The sequence below is a fragment of the Kogia breviceps genome, chromosome 3, assembly GCF_026419965.1.
Source record: "Kogia breviceps isolate mKogBre1 chromosome 3, mKogBre1 haplotype 1, whole genome shotgun sequence".
Lineage (NCBI taxonomy): Eukaryota > Metazoa > Chordata > Mammalia > Artiodactyla > Physeteridae > Kogia > Kogia breviceps.
Genome location: NC_081312.1, coordinates 37442976 through 37461716, shown reverse-complemented (window position 1 = coordinate 37461716; position 18741 = coordinate 37442976). Strand labels below are relative to the sequence as shown.

Sequence of the window (18741 nt, the reverse complement as noted above, 5' to 3'; positions counted from 1 at the left end):
TGACATATACATATCTGCTGGCAGCACACATGTGGCTAATGGACCAGTTTGTCTATCTTTGTGTGGGTGGCAACAGGGTTGGGAGAGCTTAGCACATGGGAAGGACTTAAATATTGGACTCAGGTGAAATGATCTGAGTACAAAAGGGAAATACAAATTCAGAAGCGAAAATTCTGTCAGTCTCTTGAAGAAAATTCAATATACAAATACCTGAGGTGTATGCAAACTCAGTACATTTACACTTGTGAGTCCACAGAACTCCATCAACATCCACTTCCTCTGACTTTTTAATAACATTTGACAGTTTCCTATTGATGCTAAGGACACAAAATGTCTTAGCATATATGATTTGTTGAGCAAGTAGAAGTTCAGATTCTGTGGTAGATCTTCACATGAATTGGGATTCTAGTGATTACTAAAAGAACTACCTTGTTAGAAATAAGCTGAGATACCCGGATTTTCCTCTCATCCTCAGTAGGTTCAAGTTTTCTCGCTGCAGAAGCCTCAACAAGAATAAAGGGAAACAAATTATAGTCTCAGTCTCCACAAATAAATAGGCTAATTTAATTGTATTCACTGCTTACATGGTCATACCACCACTTAAAGGAACTCTGACAGGACAATCTACCAAAAGACAATTATTTTCAAGTAGTGTGAAAATTATTTATTCACGTTGCAAAAAAGATTCACAATAGAACACTTTTATGGTGCATGATCCCTGACTTTTGGAATAAGTCACATTTTGAACATTTTTGAATAAGCAACTCCTCCAGAAACATACCCATTACATTAAAATGTATTTATCTGTATAATAGATGCACTAAGAGTCTTGGACTTGAAATTCTATACTTTACAGAGTGCTCAAATCAAGTAGGGACTGCAACAAAAAATAACCACTAATAGGCACTCCAAAAAAATGCCTGTTCAATGTGAATGCATTTACAATTCCCAAGAACTCCTCTTTTATCCTCAAATATACTCAATTTCTACGTTGTAAAAAATAAGACATCCAAATATTTATAAAGTAATGTGAGTCTATTAAAATAACATAAAAGAAAAATTACTTTTTTTTTCTTCTATTACTTAACCAACAGGTAAGCCTAAAATTTATCTGGGATTGGTGTCAATTTACAGTAATTTATATACACACAGGAGTTAATCCGCACAAAGAGGTTAGTTAGTTGTACTAAAAACCAGGAACGAAACAGTCACTGAAAATAAACACTAAATGTGGCATCAATTTAGAAATCAAGACAAAAAATAAAATAACCCAGTCCCAAAGTCTGCAAATGTATTGGTTCACCAAAGGATAGAACTTCTTCCTAGCACTAACCTCTAGGGAATTTTATGTGTATATTTGTGTGTGTGTGTGCCTTTATTTAAATGCCAAGTGGAATATAATGAGTGACTGAATGAATGAATGAGACTGATGCCTTGGCTGGGTGCTTGGCCTTGCAGCCTGCCTTGCAACATGGTACCCTGAGATGAGAGATGGAGGAGCAGGTTTCTGAGGTGCACAGAGAGTAAAACAGAGTTGTTCGAAGATAAAAGAATAAAGTAGAAAGTTACTTTGCCTTTTGGCCTCCTCCTCTTTCCTTTTCCAGTTCTCTATCCCGCTGGGAGGCATGTACTGTTGTAGGTAAGAGTGTGAACTTCACAGCCAGCCCCTGTGCCCAGCTCCATCACTTGCTAACTGCGGGTAAGTTACCTACCTCCTGTTTCCATATCTGAAGGACAGGGATAATATGGTGCTTACCCATCAAGGGCTGAAGGGCTGTTGTGAAGATGAAATGACTTAACACATATCAGTGCTTAAGATGGTGCCTGGAAGCCAATAAGTTAGCTATTTTGATTGCTACTGAAGGGTCTGGCCTTCCAGAACCTCCCTGTGGGCTTGCTCCTCCTGGAGCCACAGTCCACACTCCAGCTCTTCCCCATGGCCCTGTTCTCCACCAACACGCCTCTGTTACTTAGAACAGTGTTCTTTGTCAATGCTGTCATCCATGACAATGGACAGAATGGGTGCTAATTCCCCGGGCTATTACTTTTCATCTGAGTAAGGTGTGCATGGGGATCTTCTGATGATCTAAAGAGGCAATGCCAAGGGGCAGATCCTTTCCATTCATAACACTAGGCATCCTTCTTTGTGCACAGAGTCAAATGTGACTGAATATTCAACACTAGCACTTTTTTCAATATAAGGAATGTGGAAATCAATTTCCATGGAGATTTTCAAACTGTTCAAATTTACCCCAAGAAAGCATTCTACTTTTCTCCTAAAAAGCCTGAGTGTTGTACATTCCAGCTTTCCCTCCACGAACAGCTCACCTAAGTCAATTAAAAATTGGTTCCTTTTCTGCACCATCTTTAAAAGAAAATTAAATGCAACCAAGTTATCACATTAACACTATCATTCCCCAGTTTCCATTAACTTTCATCTGGTTTTAATAACCATTCCTTCCATGACTATTGCCAAAAATGCTATATGGTACATGCAGTTAGAATGAGTTAAATCATGTTAAAATAAACTTGGTAGATTTGTAAGAATTTCATCACCTGTCCAAATAGCTGGAGATGTCCCTACCAGTGGAAAAAACAGCAGGACAGCTTAAAATTGTAACCTGAAAATGGAGTTTTTTTAGTGCAGAAAAATCTAAGTTGTCGTGTACCCTTAGTGGCCACATACCCTGCAGGACGCAGGCCCCTGTTGTGGTCTGGCCAGTGAATGCTGCCACACTGAAAGAATAGGTAAGAATGAGTCTCAGGACACTTCACCATTGTGCCCATACCGTCCTTCTTGGGTTCTTGACCCAGTGAAGGAACTCATGACATTATCCTCCTCTTACCTGCCCTCCCAGGAGTAAGGTTTTAATTGCAGAACCCAGGACTTTGTTCCCACTTCACTCAGCGCCTCACTCAAACCAGTCGGAGAAGAAACACAAAGTATTTTTTTCTCACCTGTCCAGAACGAGGTCTGGAGCAAAGATGAGCTTGCCGGGGTGGTCAATGGAGCGCCACATCAGCCCCACCATGAGCACCTCCAACCAGCAGCTCTCCAAGAGCCGCACTTGGTCGTACAGGCTGAGCTCCACGAAGCCTGGGGAAAGCAAGAGGCCGTGAGCACACCCCACCCTCCTCCTCAGCTCCCCCTGTTCCATAAAAACAGAAGAAGAGCAAGTTTTGAAAAGCTAAGAAAACACAAAGCATACAGGGGGGAAAAGTCAATATTTTAAAGACATTGCTAAATGCTGACAAGTGAGAAAATCTTGAACTCAGAGTGAGTACTCACTCTTTTCTAGTCTCAAACCCCTCATTCAGAATTTCTAAAGGACTGTCACCTGGACTTATACAGCTCCCCAGACATGCTAGGGAAGAACAGAAAGTTGGCACTGACCTTTGTTGGTTATATCCTAATAATCCCTCTGCACTACTGAGATAGACAGAGCTCAGCTGCCAGTGAGGGGCTGCCAATCTGGCCCAGATCATGACTGGGCCCAGGAGGAGTGGGGGGATGGGATAGTGGGGGTGGTGGATGGGAGGCTTGCAGAGAGAGCAGGGCCAACCCCTGCAGGAAGTCACAGCTCTAGCTGAAAGAGTTTCTTCAATTGCTTAACATTTCCCATCTAGCGTTAGAATCATTCTTCTGAGTAGGTGTGCTGTCTCTAAGCTACTCTACGCTGAAGAGGATAGGTAACAACTGAAACAGGACCCTAAGGGAGGTGAGCACTTCAGAAGCAGAGATCACCGGTGCTTCCTCCATAAGCCACCATAAGAAGAGGTGGCAGTATAATATAAATATAGTAAATATAAACAAATGGCCTTGGAGTGCAATGCATCCTGCTTAGAACCCTGCTTGGCCTCATCCCAGCTAGTTACTTAATCTCCTATTAAGTCTTTGTTTTCTTACAGGAAAAATGGGGGCAACAAGGCCTATCTCTGAGAATTTCCTACAGCTAGGATCTCTCAACATCCTCACTTCACAGATGAGGAAACTATGGCACAGAGAACACACATGGTTCAAATCTTTGAACAATTATAACACAAATCTGCACAAAGGAGAATTTAATAGAGTAATGAATGGAAGGATGGATAAATCCTTTCCAAAGCCACATCCTACACTCAGTTCCGGTTCCTGATAAGTGTACACGTTTCAATTTCGCCCACAGTTATAGACAATAAGCCTACCCAAAGGAGATCAAGCTTTTCATACTGGTAGATATTCAGCAAAACCAAGGCTAGGTGATATTCCAATTTTTTTTTTTTTGGTTTAGACAATGACTATATTAGCTGAGAAAGGGCGAAAAAAATCCCACAGCTTCAGACTATGCCTAAGCTTTCTGTAAATTTTCCAAAATACCAGGCTTGAAGAGGGACTAATGCAGCTTAAAAGTTTGGTTTTGTTTTGGCACAAAGAAGCTGCACAGCTCTCAGGAGTAATTAATTTCACCACTACTCTCCATGTGGGATCTTGAAAACTACGCTTGGAATACACATAGAGCAAAAGCTAGAGGGAATTGTGTCAGTATTGTCTCCTATGGGGAAGAGCTGAGAAAAAAACAGCATTCTGGCAAAGGTCAAGATGCTAGACTATCAAAACCAAAGTGGAAAACCCGAAAATTCTCAGAAAGCTCAGAAGCAAACAAATGACCCCTATGGATACTATTACCTGAGGCTCTTACACCCAGCTGCTCTTCACCCAGTTTCATGCCCCCTTCTCAATCTTTAAAATGTGCTTAATGCAGTTGCTGACCTCCAGGCCATGGAAATTGTCCCTAGTGGCTTAGAACTTGGAGAGAGACCTCATTTCTTAGACAAATGTATAGCTGAACATGGAGAAGCCCTTCCAGGGGAATGGTGGGTTGCTGTCATTCTATGTTAGAATCCTTGATTCATTCTTTCACAGAAATACCAATTCAAATAATAATTAGATGGTGACAATGAAGTATATGTTACAAACCGGTCTTGGAAAGTGGACACATTATAGGATAGAAAATGAATGTTCTAAATGACAATTTACGAATAACCAAACCCATTTTTAACTCTATTAAGTTAAAAAGCATTCCAGGTTTATTGATGATTCATGTTACTTCTACAGCTGATTTACTCTATTTATCCTTATATATGTACATACTGCTGATTCTTTCTCTATTGGAACAAAATTTTACAATTCCTATTTAGCATCTGAGAAACGTTTCACTTTCATACTGGTCATACTGACCCCCACCTCTCCTCCCAAGGTGAGAAGTCCACAGACAAGAGATGGGTTAAGGTGGAGCCAAGATCCCTTCCTTTTAGACCATGTTCCAGGTCCCAGGACCCTAGAATTTCCTGCCTAAATGGCCTCATATCCACTTCCAGAGCCTGGGTGGGTCTCTTCCCTGGGTCCATCGTCCCAGACCAGATCTAGGCATGAGATGTGGCCAACAGGATAGTGTGTCTGTAGGAGATGTGGACAGGTAGAATGGAGTGTGTGCAAGGTGGTGTGGGATGGATCCAGGAGTGGGAAAAGAAGGCAGAGAGTCAGGAAGAGAAGGGGTCCACCATTTACAACTCTTTCTGCACTGCCACGTCTGGTACAGAACTCAGAGGAATTCAAGAATTCTAAACTGGAACCTGGCCTTCCAGGACGTGTTGAAGGCATACATGTCAAAATAGGAAGAAAGAACATATTTCATTTAAAGGTTATAAACCAAGCTCTCAAACTGCTAAATACCCAAGACACAATGTGGACCTCCATTTTGTATTCTTGCCCCATAAATGTCAGAGGCGGCCCTTTCCACAAATAAATTTAAAGCTAAGACCCAGAAAGCCCTACCCGGAATTTTCTTGGCCCAGCCGATCATGTGTACCAGTTCCTTGTCAGCCAGCTTCGTCAGGGACATCATCATGGAGGCCTCAGTGAAGGGTGTGCTGGGGCGGCTCACGAGCACGTGGGGCGGCTCGGCCTCGAGGAGTGTGAACACCAGCTGCTCTGGGCTCAGGGCACTCAGCAGCAGCTCCTTCACGCGGGTCACATGTCCACCATTTTTCTTGGCTTTGCTCAGGCAGTGCAGCTGCTCATCAGAATTTCTCTGCCTTCGAACTACGCGGTACCCACACCTTTCTCTCCGGGAGCCTAAAGCAGAGAGCAGATGATAACACACTGCTTTCCCATCTCTTCTCCAACCCAGCAGGTCAAGTTCCCCAAGTCACCAGGGTAAAAATGAAGCAATGATATCACTGGGAAGACCTGAGTCTATTCACAGAATGTGTCTTAGAACAGGAGCCTGACTTTTATTTCTGGAGCCTGTGGGGCACGTACTAAAGATTATTATATTTGTGACTGACTGTACTGGCAAAATCAGTAATGACTTTTTAGGGACAATAGCCCAAATGAACTTTAGGTTTCCATTTCAAGGTCATCTATTCCATTTCTAAATCTAAATCCATTTCTCTTTTAAAGAGTGCTGGTATACCTCAGTTTCCAAACCATGAAATTAGGAATCTTCTTCAGGAAGAAGATAAGGAAAAGTTAGGAACTGAATACAAATAATGCACTTTTAATAATACATCCTTAAATTCTTTTGCGTGTGGGTGTGTGTATGTGTGTCTGTGTACTCTTTTTACATACTTAACACAAATAAGTTTATTTCAAACAATAAAGTAATTGAAAAAACCTGGAAAATATAGACGAGCACAAATTTTGGCTTAAAGTCAGTTTTCTCTTAATGCTTTTATACTTTTCCATATTTTGTACACAACTTTAGGACATACATAATGTATGTATATATGTGTGCATATATATATAATTGTATAACCTCCCTTTTCTTTTATTAAAAATGTATCATTTTATGACAATTAAAAAATCTATATGGCATTCTGTTCTATGAGTATAGCACCACTTATTTAAAGTGTCCCCTGTTGATGGAACTCTAGGTTGGTTCCAGTTTCTTTGCTACTATATTACACATTACAATGAAAATGCATCTTTGTACCTGTATCCAATTACTCCCTTATAATAAACAGAAAGAAGTTGCTGAACCAAGTTGCTCATTTAAATTAAAATTTAAAATTTTGATACGTATTGATAGATTGCCCTTCAAAACTATTTTAAAATTTATAATCTAAATAATACTTTAAGGGCTACCTATTTTCTTATAACACCGTTGGACATTAAAAATCATTTTTAATCTTTGCTAATCTGGCAAGTGACTAAACAATCTCATTTTACTTTGTATTTTTTCAATTACTAGCAAGGTTGACTAAAATGTTTGCCCTTAATTTTCTCTTACTTGTATATTGCCTATTGGCTTCTTTTGCTCTTTATCTCCTTAATTACCTACAAAGACTCTTTATATAGGAATGATAACTTTTGTTGTATTCAATATTTGTCTTAGTTGTTAATATATCTTTTAACTCTGCTCATGGTGTCTTCTAGCCATAAGAAGATTTAGTTCATAGTCACATCTGTCTTTTTGTTTCACATAAAGATTACACAAATATTCTCCAATATCTTTTTTAAACACTTTTGTGGTTCAAACCTATTTGAAATTTTATGTTTCTATTATGTCATATTGATATTTCATGTTATGATTTTCCAAATGGATGTACAACTTTCCACATACCATTTATTAAATAAGGTTTTCCCATTGATTTTTATAAAATGCCTTGTCATTTAATAAATAATTGTGTACAAAAGTATCTTCTTCCAGATTTTCTACTCTTTTTCATAGATCTATTTTTCTATTCCTGTGCTGGTACCAAAACGTTTCAGTTACTGTAAGTTTATATAGCAGAACACAATGGGATAATGTCTTTAAGAAAGAAGCTTTCAGGCTTCCCTGGTGGCTCAGTGGTTAAGAATCCACCTGCCAATGCAGGGGACAAGGGTTCAAGCCCTAGTCCGGGAAGATCCCACGTGCCGCAGAGCAACTAAGCCCGTGCACCACAACTACTGGGCCTGCACTCTAGAGCCCATGAGCCACAACTACTGAGCCTGTGAGCCAAAACTACTGAAGCCCATGTGCCTAGAGCCTGTGTTCCACAACAAGAGAAGCCACCACAATGAGAAGCCCAGGCACCGCAACAAAGAGTAGCCCCCGCTCGCCACAACTAGAGAAAGCCGGCGCACAGCAACAAAGACCCAACTATCCAAAAATAAATTACTTAAAATAAATAAATTTAAAAAAAAAAAAAGAAAGAAGCTTTCAACTCAGAATTATATTCCCAGCTAACCTATCATTCAAGAGTGAGGATAAATTAAAGGCATTTTCAGTTTTAAAAGATTGGGAACATATATCACTCACAGCCCCTTTGAAATAAATACTGTGTTCTTTGGGATGGAGAAAAATGAACCTGAAGGAAGCAAAGAAAGTCAAGAAGCAGTGGTAAGAAAATAAACTGGTAAATATGAGTAAATCTGAAAAACACTGAATAAAATAACAATAATTTTTCGAGGTACAGAAACAAGGTAGAACCAAAATACCAGACAATAACATATAAGATAAGAGAGGAATAATTTTGACTAGAACATTCGAAAAATTTTTATTTAGGAAGAGAGATATCTATTACAGAGAGTGGCTTGATTCTAAAATTAATCAGGAATGCACGCTAAAAATAGAAATAGTGTCACTAAAAGAATTAAAACAGAATGTATGATTTCCAAACTGGCAGAAGAGAAAAAAGAAACCAGGAAAATATGATCAACTCCAAAAAGGAAAAAAAGTAGAAAATATGTGATGAATTTTTTTTAAAGCACAAAATAAGATGATAGAAATGAACCCAAATACTAACAATCACAATAAACATAAACAGACTAAATTAATCAATTAAGAGCAACTCTGAGATCAGACATATTTTTTAATCTAGACATAGACTGGTTATAAGGAATACATCTAACATGCAGAAAAACTGAAAGTTTTTCCATAGAAAAAGATACAACAGGCAAAAATTAACCAAATAAATTGGAGTTACTATCAATATCAGACAAAATAAACTTTAAGGCAAAAATCATTATTAAGGTCTCATAAGTAGATTATAAAAGGAAGGTAAATAACTCTAAGCTCATATACATCAAAACAACAAGAAGAAAACACAGCCTACAAACAAAACACCAAAAAGTGACTGAAAGAAGAGAAATTGACAAATACTCTATTATCAATATAATGGGATATTTTAATGTATCTCGCTCAGTAACTAACAAAATAGATGGGGGAAAAAGAATACAGAACATTTGAACTGCACAATTAAGAAGCTTGAGCTATAAAAACTCATGGAATTTGCAAAAATTATCACATGACAAGTCATTAATAAAACTTTAACTAAAACTGATATCATATAGATCATATTCTCTGACCACAATAAAAATAGAAATCAGTAACAAAAATATAACTTCCAGGGCTTCCCTGGTGGCGCAGTGGTTGAGAGTCCGCCTGCTGATGCAGGGGAAATGGGTTCGTGCCCCAGTCCGGGAGGATCCCACATGCCGCGGAGCGGCTGGGCCTGTGAGCCATGGCCGCTGAGCCTGCGCGTTGGGCTGTGCTCTGCAACGGGAGAGGCCACAACAGTGAGAGGCCCATGTACCGCAAAAAAAAAAAAAAAAAAAAAAAAAAAAAAAAAAAAAAAAGGGTACATATATATATATATATATATATATATATATATATATATATATATAACTTCCAAAGTCCTATGAGCACAAAAATATTTTTAAATATTCATTGGTTAAAGACAAAAATGTAAGATGGAATTTAAAAAGACATAAGTCAAGATGTTGTTAGCACGGGCACAACATTTATATGAATCTTCCCTAAAAACAAATCTAAAAGTTAAAATCAGAATGCCTAGTTTCTATACTCCCACCATTGTGTTTGTTCACGAAATTCAATTGTCCACATTTATACAAAGAAATATTAGTTAGGAGGTATGAGCAAATTTAAATTATTTGCTTCCAAGAAAATTTATCTGAATTTCCCTTATCCTTGGCTAACTGCAGTAGAAGGGCTCTACTCATCTAGGGATAACTGAATCAAAATTTTCATGAAAAGAATTAAAAGCCTAAAATATAATTCATTTTATTAGTAATCAGATAAAGTGCTATTATTATTTACATTATATATAATATTATAATTATATTACTAAAGGTCGATTATACCTCCAGGGTAAAATGGGACAAAATGTATGGTTAAAGAAAGTATCTTTCTGATCACACATTTCTCTTTTGTGGAGTATATGAGGATAAGGAGTTTACAAAACAGATTTCCATACAAAGTAAAAGGTTTTGATTCCACACACTTCAAATTTATATGACCAAATTTCGCCAACAAAGTTCTATGTACTAGACCCTGTTCTAAGTTAGGATCAATAAAATAAAGCCCCTAGAATCCATTGATAGATTCCTAGTTTTAACTGGTAAATCAAGTTGTATTCTATACACTGGAATAAAATGAAATTGAGAAGGTCAAAAAATAAAGTCATTGACAAAGAACTCACATTTTTCTACCAAGGACGTTCTAGTGTTACGGCTTTGACAGCGTAATCCAAGCAGTCACTCAGTGTGCCTGAGTGAGCTTAATGAGAAAGTACCAAATAGGAGTGCTCCGTATTAGAAAGTGCCCCAGCGAAAAGATGACGACAGCAACAATGGTAAATGATGATCGTGACAGCTAATATCTACTGGAAGCTTCTGTATGCCAGACATTGTGTATTATTGTACATAGATTATCCCATCCTGACAACCACCCTAGAGAAAAGGTGCTATTACTATCTCCAACATACAGGGGAGGATCCAGGCACAAGAGAGCTCAAGTAACTTGCCCAAGGTAGAAAAGCTAGAAAATAGCAGAAGCAGGATCTAAAACCAATCAGTGGTCTGAATCCAGAGCTGGTGCTTTTAACAACAATTTTATATCACCTCCCTATCAAAATCACTTTCAAGTGTCTATACAGCAGGTGACTAAAGAGATGGCATCCGAAAGATGCTGAGCTATTGTCCCAACACAGGGATCTAGATCAGGTATACAGTTATTCAGATCAGTCTCCTGCCTATTTGCATTTCAGTGTATTCTTATAATGAAGCCTTGTCTCTGAAGCTAGTCTGGGTGGGTACCCTCCTACCATTTAAACAACCATATTAATACCTCAGCAGAAAGGACTGGAAATGCAGAAGAAAAAGGTGATGACAAAAGGGACAGGATTTCTGAATAAAACGGGGAAGTGCAATGATGCAGGAGGCTCCAGAATGCAGGGAGAATCCCTAATCCTCTAAGATTGGAGAGAAGGAAGAATCTAGATCAAGGGTTTTCTCAGGAGGGCAGACAAGAAGAGGGCTGGGAGAGGAGGGAGGCACAGTTAAGAAAATTCACTCCTAATCGTCTTTTCCCGTGGTCAGTAAAGGGCCAAAATATCCATTTGTTTGCACATCAATCCATCTTATTCCTTCTGTAATCTAAGATAATGAAATATTTTTTCTTAGCCCTATACAGTGACTTTTTGGTCAAATTCAATGACCTTTTCCAGGAAAAATTCAGGAACATCTCTGAACTCTGCTTTCTGAAACTGTATTGTATCGAAAACTGCTAACTTATATGAGCCTTTCAACAAGGGAGAAAGGAAGGAAAAGCAAAATTTAACGCAGGCACTGTGTTAGGTCTTTATTCCTCACAAAATTCAATGAAGCAGATACCTCTGTTTCAGAGAGAAGGAAACCAAGGGCCAGAAAGGTTAGGTCGTTTAAGCATAGTCAATGCAAGAAGTAATGAGACAAAAAATGAGATTCCATCTATGGGGTGGGGGTTCAGTCCTCCTGTTCTCACCGCATACACTGCCCCCTACAACTGGAGTGTATGTGCTACCGCCCTGGTCCCAAACCAGGAAAACCACAGCCAATAACAGACTCTAGTACCTTAAAAGCGTTTCTAACCTAAGGCTAAATTGGAAATCTTTTTTATTTTTAAGTATACAATTTAAAATATCGTTTTACTTAAAACATGATATATTTATTTGCAGTCTTTGGTCAGAGGGCCAAGGATTTCTCTTTAAGCACCTCTGCCAATTTAATCACAAGTTACCTTGTCTCTGGATTTTCAGTATCAGCTTCTTTAAAACAGAGCAAGAACTTAGGCACTCCTAAAGCAATCTGAATGCAGACTCTTTATAGGTGTATAATGGTTTTGCCCCAATCTCACCCATACCTAGCCCAATAGCTATTAGTCCTTTACAGTTTTATTCAAAGCTTTTGCAGGAATAACTACCCTTTCCTACTCATATTTCATATGTTTGCATAAAGTTTAATTAAATTATATGATTTAACAATTACAATGAGTAGAAACAGGTTGGGAAGAAGCCCATTGGTTACTGATAAGGATATAACTGAAGCGGTGTTCGTGAAAGTAACCAATACCCACTGGGAGGTCACGGGCATTGGCAGGATATTTTACAGAGGAAATGGAGAACACCAGTGATTTTAGGAAGCCAGAGAACTGTGATTAAATTAAGAGAACTTCTGCTGTAATTCTGAACTAGGGGAGGGAACAGAGAATGTTCAAAGGGCAGAGCTACTAAGAGACAGTCAGGGAGAAAAGAGAGAGGATTTTATTTTTTAATTTTTCAAATAGTTACAAAGAGAGAAATTACAACAAACCACTGCTAAAATACTGGCTGGCAGAAGAATAAGAAAAGCACAGGCAGAGCTGATATGACTGTATATAAACGAGCACGTATGTACAAGTGAATCAAGTTAGCCAGGTGGAGAGAGTGGAGTGTAAGCATCGTCGTCAGTTGTTATACTAATGTTCTCATTTCTTTTTGTTTTTTCATGTATGTATACGTGTGTTCACATACATATGCACACATACTGTCTTAGAACAAAATCCATACTCTATGTGCTTTCCATAGGTCTATCACGTTTCTGACTCCTATGCATATTTTTTCCACTTCTAGAAACTTAACGGAGGGATAGGCACGAGTCATCCCAAGCAGCCCACAAGATAGTCAACTTTCTTGTCAGAGCTTTAACTGTGAACACTTACCTGAACTTCATCCTTAGACTTTTCAAGGCCTCAGGCAGACGGTCAGCCAGCCCATTTGAGCACCTCAGTGGCTAGAGTTCTCTAATTCATGCAGGAGCCTATTCTGTGGTCAGACCACTTGAACTGTAGAAAGTTCTTCCCTACACTGGGCCAAAATCTGCCTCTTACAACTTGCTCCTGTTCACCCCAGCTCTGTCCTCTGCAGCTTTAGAGAATAAGTCAACACCCCCGCGATGGGACAGCATACACACACCTGAAGATAATTACCATGCTCTAAATCTCCTCTCATCCAGGCTACATGTCTCCAGGTCCTCAAACTGTCCCCAGTTTGACATGGCTCTCAGCATGTCCCACATATCACAGAAAGGGAAGGGAACACTCACCACACTTCACCATTCCGACTTCATAGCACTTCCGAAGTCGGCAGGCCTGGCAGCTTTTACGCCGGTTCTTATCTATTGTACACTGATTTGTAGCTGGACAAATATAATCATTATGTCCTACAGCAGAGCAAAAGAAACAAAAAGAAAAAAAGGAAGTTTATTGTTATAATATTTTGGCTAAATCTCCTCCCGGTCAACAACACAACTAACGCTACCCAGCTGAGAGATAGGAGACATCTTCTTAACCACAGGTACAGGTATGAAAACCAAGTTCACCCTCATCAGTGCCTTGTTCGTGAGTAAAGGAAACATAAGAATATTTCAATATCCTACCCTTTTTGAATAGGTTATTCTCTGCATGTTCTTAGAATTCTCAAGAGATACATTTAGAAATAGTCTCCTCTAGACATGGAAAGTGAGACAGTCACCTGAAATTAATTTGCTCCAAGTCACAGGACTCCTTGAGAGTAACACTTGTATCAGGTCACCAAATTCAACTGCTTGTACTCTTTTACATACATTCCTCTGTGGTATTTAACATGACATTTTAATAGGAATTCATAGCTAAATAAGAGAACTAAACTGGTCAGTAAGAGAATACAGAAATCATCAAACCAAAGAAGGACAGAAAGAACTGCCACTTGATGATGGTTGTGGTGGGTTAAATTATTGTTTTTAATGCTTCACTCCCTACCTCAGCCTGTGTTGTTACAGTGTATTACAGCAGGCAGAGTACACCTCCTCACCAACTCATGTCGGGCTTGGCCACGGGACTTGCCAATGGTATGGAAGTAGACGTGATACTCCAAAAGTCTGGCTTGGCTTCTTGAGTGCCCATGAGAAGAAAATGCCTAGGGTAGCCACTGGTCCAAGGAGAGTGTAGAGACATGTGGTGCAGACCAGAACTCAACCCAAAGCCCAGAGCCAAGCCTTATGAAGTAGAGCCACCCTAAACAACTCATAGACCCATAACTAAAAAAATAATGCTCACTGTAGTAATCTACAGCCTAAATAGAGTTCTATAGCAATATCTGACTAAGACAATGGTACTTCTTTTATGTAAAGAAGAAACAAGAAAATTTCCATTTCAAAAAGCAGCACTGGGACTTCCCAGGTGGAGCAGTGGTTAAGAATCTGCCTGCCAATGCAGAGGACACGCGTTCGATCCCTAGTCTGGGAAGATCCCACATGCTGCAGAGCAACTAAGCCCACGCGCCGCGACTACTGAAGCCCACGTGCCTAGAGCCCGTGCTCCGCAAAAAGAGAAGCAGCCGCAATCGGAAGCCCGCACACTGCAACGAAGAGCAGCCCCTGCTGGCCACAACTAAAGAAAGCCCATGTGCAGCAATGACGACCAAACGCAGCCAAAGAAAAACAAAAAATAAAAACACCAAAAGCATTACTTCAGATGCTGTATGGAAAATAGATTAGAGGCAGCAAAATGGATGAAGGCCAGGAGACCAAGCAAGAACCCACTGTTGCTGTGCAAACCAGAAAGGAGGCTGCCTACCTAGATTGGTAATGGTAGGGAGAATGAAAATAAATACAGAGACCTGAGAGATTTAAAGAACAGAAATTATAATAAAATATATAAAAAGTGAACAGGGTATTATGGTGCCTTTATTTCTTAACTGAGTCTTTCAATAGGGCCTGAACTTCTAATGATAAAACCTATAATGGCCCATAATTTCAATGTGGAAAATGGATGAATCTCAATGATAAATTAAACGAGCAAGTCATAAAAGAAGTCACAAAAGAACATAAAGGAGGGGATTCCATTTATATAAAGTTCAAAAACAGAAAAAACTATATTGTTTAGGGTTACATGCGTAAGCGGTTAAAACATGGCAAGGAAGGCAGAAGTTAGAACTGTCTTACCTCTGTAGGGGGAGAAGGTGCTGTAACTGAAAGGACCACCCAGAGGGATTCTGGAGAGATCCTATTTCATGGCCTGAGCACTAGTCACACAGGAGGTTGCTCTATACTTCTTTTCTAAACTGAATTTAAATATGAAATTTTATATATTTTATACATTATATATAACTGGCCTATAAGATTCCAAATTGTCAAGATTATGAAAACCAAGGAACAACTGAGGAACTGTTCTGGACAGAGAGAGAAGGCTAAAGACCTAAATAAATGCAAAGTGTGATTCTAAACTGGATCCTTTTGCTGTAGAGGGCACTGTTAGGACAACTGGGAAAACTGGAACAAGTCTAAACATTAGATGGTAATAATGTATCAATGCTAATTTCCCAATTTGACCCTTGTGGCTCTACCAGAATACATGTTAAGTGTTCAGAGGTGACAGGGCATAATGTTGGCAACTCATGATTTCAGGAAAAAAGTTTCTTTATATTGTATATGCACATTTTCTGTAAGTTGGAGACTCATTTTAAACATTCTCCGTTAGCTACTCAAACAATAAACTAATTCACACAAATATAGACACATACAAGTAAATATGCAAATACAAATAAATTGAAATTTATCTATATTTCAAATGTTAATGTTTTAAGCTGTGAAATTAACTTTCCTTTTTCTAACTCACCAGATTTTAAAGAACACTTCAAAAAGATATGGTTCCATGATTGAACCATAATTAAATTTTATAATCCTCTCCCCTTTTAGATAGATTCCTGTAACATCTGTTCAACAAAACACAAACTGAAATTCAGTTGTTTGTGGCTCTACCATCACACTCTGCATCGGCCTGGATACTAGCAAAGGTGCCCTAGAGATGCAAAAAGCACTCTCTCAAGTGACCCTCCATCCTGGCCATGTACAGGAAGCAATGTCTTCCTAGCCTGACACACCAACATTCCTGATCTCCTACTGATTTATGGGTAGTTTTCATCAGCATTTCATTTAGTCCTATAACTTCCCTTATAAAGAGCTATAATCCCCATTTTACAAATGAAAACACTTAAGCTCAGTTCAATAATCTCCTTAAAGTTATTGTTTTAGTTTTCCATGCTGCATAATAAATTTCTACAAACTTAAAAGTTTAAAATCAAACAAATTTATTATCTCATAGTTTCTGCAAATAAAGAGTGCAGACGCAGCTTACTCTACTCAGGGCCTCAACAAGGCTGCAACCAACGTATTGACTGGGCTGTGGTCTCATCTGAAGCTCAGGGTCCTCTTTCAAGCTCATTTAAGCTGTTGACAGAATCAATTCCTTGCAGTTGTAGGACTGAGATTCCCATTTTCTTACTAGTTATAGGCTGGACACTGCTCTCAGCTCCTAGAGGCACCTGCAGTTCCTTGCCCAGAAGTAGTTCACAACATGATGTTTGCTTCCTTCCAGGCCAGGAGGAGCACATCTCTCTGACTTCTAGTTTCTCCCCAGTTTGCTATGAGGGAGTCTTATATAATCACAGCAAAATCACAAGAGACTATCCCAACACCATTTGCCATAAAATGTAACCTAACCAAGGGAGCGACTCTGTCATCATATTTATAGGTTCCATACACACTCAAGAATAGGTGGTAATATAAGGTGTGCTATAAAAAAAATTTTAAGGAACAGATAATTATCTTGTTATTGCTTTTATCCTCACTTATAATATTCAAAAATAAATTTTAAAAGCCAAAATATATTTCTAATCAGAAACTTTCTATTGTACTTTAGAATATAATGTTTTATACTTAGAAGATAAATGTAATCCCACAGTACCTTCCATAGCAGGAGCAATCTTTTAAGTATCTTCTAAAACCTCTAAGAACTATACATGATGTCATCCTTATTGGTTTTATAATGAGGTTCATAACAATAAGCATTTAAGGGACAAGTAGAGGTTGGCTTTTATTTTTCTCTCAGAGTTTATTGTAAAAGATCATTTTACTTTTAAAAAAGGATCAGAAAGCACAATAATATGAACACGCTCAATAAAATAGCCTAGAAAATGTCTCATGCAAGAAGGTCATGGTAATTCACTTCATTTCTGGCAAAAAGAAAAAAGTCCTCTTTGAACTGCACCAAACGCCCCATGTATTAAAATGGCTTTCTTGTTCAATGCAACAGTCTCCACACTAACAGAACTAAGAGAAAAGTTCAAAGCAAAATTAAAGGCAAAATATGAAGCTAATTCTTTTAGTTAAGATATAAAACTTTATAGGAAAATGTTTTTTATAATACAAAACATAAAAGGTTATCTTTGTTCTCTGCAAAATTATTGAGTCTGTCTGAGTATGTATTATCATGCACATCCAACTGCATGGAGGGAGGAGACAGCACTGGACTTGAAATCAGAAGACCTGAGTTTAATAATCAGCTCAGCCTCCCGGTTTTCTTATTTTAAAAGCAGAGCAATTAGGGACTTCCCTAGTGGCGCAGCAGTTAAGCATCTGCCTGCCAACGCAGGGAACACAGGTTCAAGCCCTGGTCCGAGAAGATCTCACATGCCGTGGAGCAACTAAGCCTGTGCACCACAACTACTGAGCCCGCTTGCCACAACTGCTGAAGCCCGCTTGCCTAGAGCCCCATGATCCGCAACAGAGAGAAGCCACGGCAATGAGAAGCCCACGCACCACAACAAAGCCCCCACTCGTCACAACTAGAGGAAGCTCGAACACAACAACAAAGACCCAATGCAGCCAATAAATAAATACATTTTAAAAAAAATAAAATAAAATAATGTAGCTCTTAAAAAAAAGAGAGAGAAAAAAACAGAGCAGTTATTACCCATACCCTCCCTGGCACTCTTATACTTCAATAGCAAGCATCTACCTTGTGCTTTCTTCCCTCAGGATATCCTTGAGTTCAAGATCAAATAAGCCCCAAGTAATGGAATATATGCCTTGAAGGTAAGAAACTTTTATACAACCTATGGGCTGCTACAGCTTCCCATTTAAAGCTTAGCCTATAATGTCTTAAGAAACAAAGAGTTGAAGATTCACGAGCAGCAGTCAAATGGATTTTAACTTTCAGATGACAATGATAAAAGGTTATTATAAATACCAAAATGAAAGTGCATAGTAGAGTACAGTAGTAACATTACTATTATACGTGGATATAAAATAAATAGCCAGAAGGATGAACTTTATGAAGTTCATATAACATGAAGAAATAAGAAATAACATGAAGAAATGGGCCAAATACATATCAAAAAACCCCCAAAATTTTATGAGATGTAAAAGACCTAAACAAATAGAGTCAATGTTTCTTTTTTTTTTTTTTTTTTTTTTTTTTTTGCGGTATGCAGGCCTCTCACTGTTGTGGCCTCTCCCATTGCAGAGCACAGGCTCCGGACGTGCAAGCTCAGCCGTCATGGCTAATGGGCCTAGCCGCTCTGTGGCATGTGGGATCCTCCCGGACCAGGGCGTGAACCCATGTCCCCTGCAGCGGC

General features: G+C 38.8%; 1 protein-coding gene across 5 annotated transcripts in view; it reads right to left on the bottom strand.

Annotated features, from left to right (window-relative positions):
• The window catches only part of ESR2 (estrogen receptor 2), a 101101-nt gene that overhangs the window by 25749 nt on the left and 56611 nt on the right, over window positions 1–18741 (bottom strand). For 3 of the 5 annotated variants that reach the window (XM_067028363.1, XM_067028364.1, XM_067028365.1), the window contains 3 exons: window positions 13391–13507; window positions 5816–6115; window positions 2959–3097 (listed from right to left, as the gene is read on the bottom strand). In XM_067028363.1, coding sequence (XP_066884464.1) covers window positions 2959–3097; window positions 5816–6115; window positions 13391–13507 — 556 coding nt within the window. Of the gene's footprint in view, window positions 1–428; window positions 504–2958; window positions 3098–5815; window positions 6116–13390; window positions 13508–18741 lie in introns of all 5 variants that reach the window. The other 2 variants (XM_067028361.1, XM_059059071.2) reach the window with 1 other exon arrangement.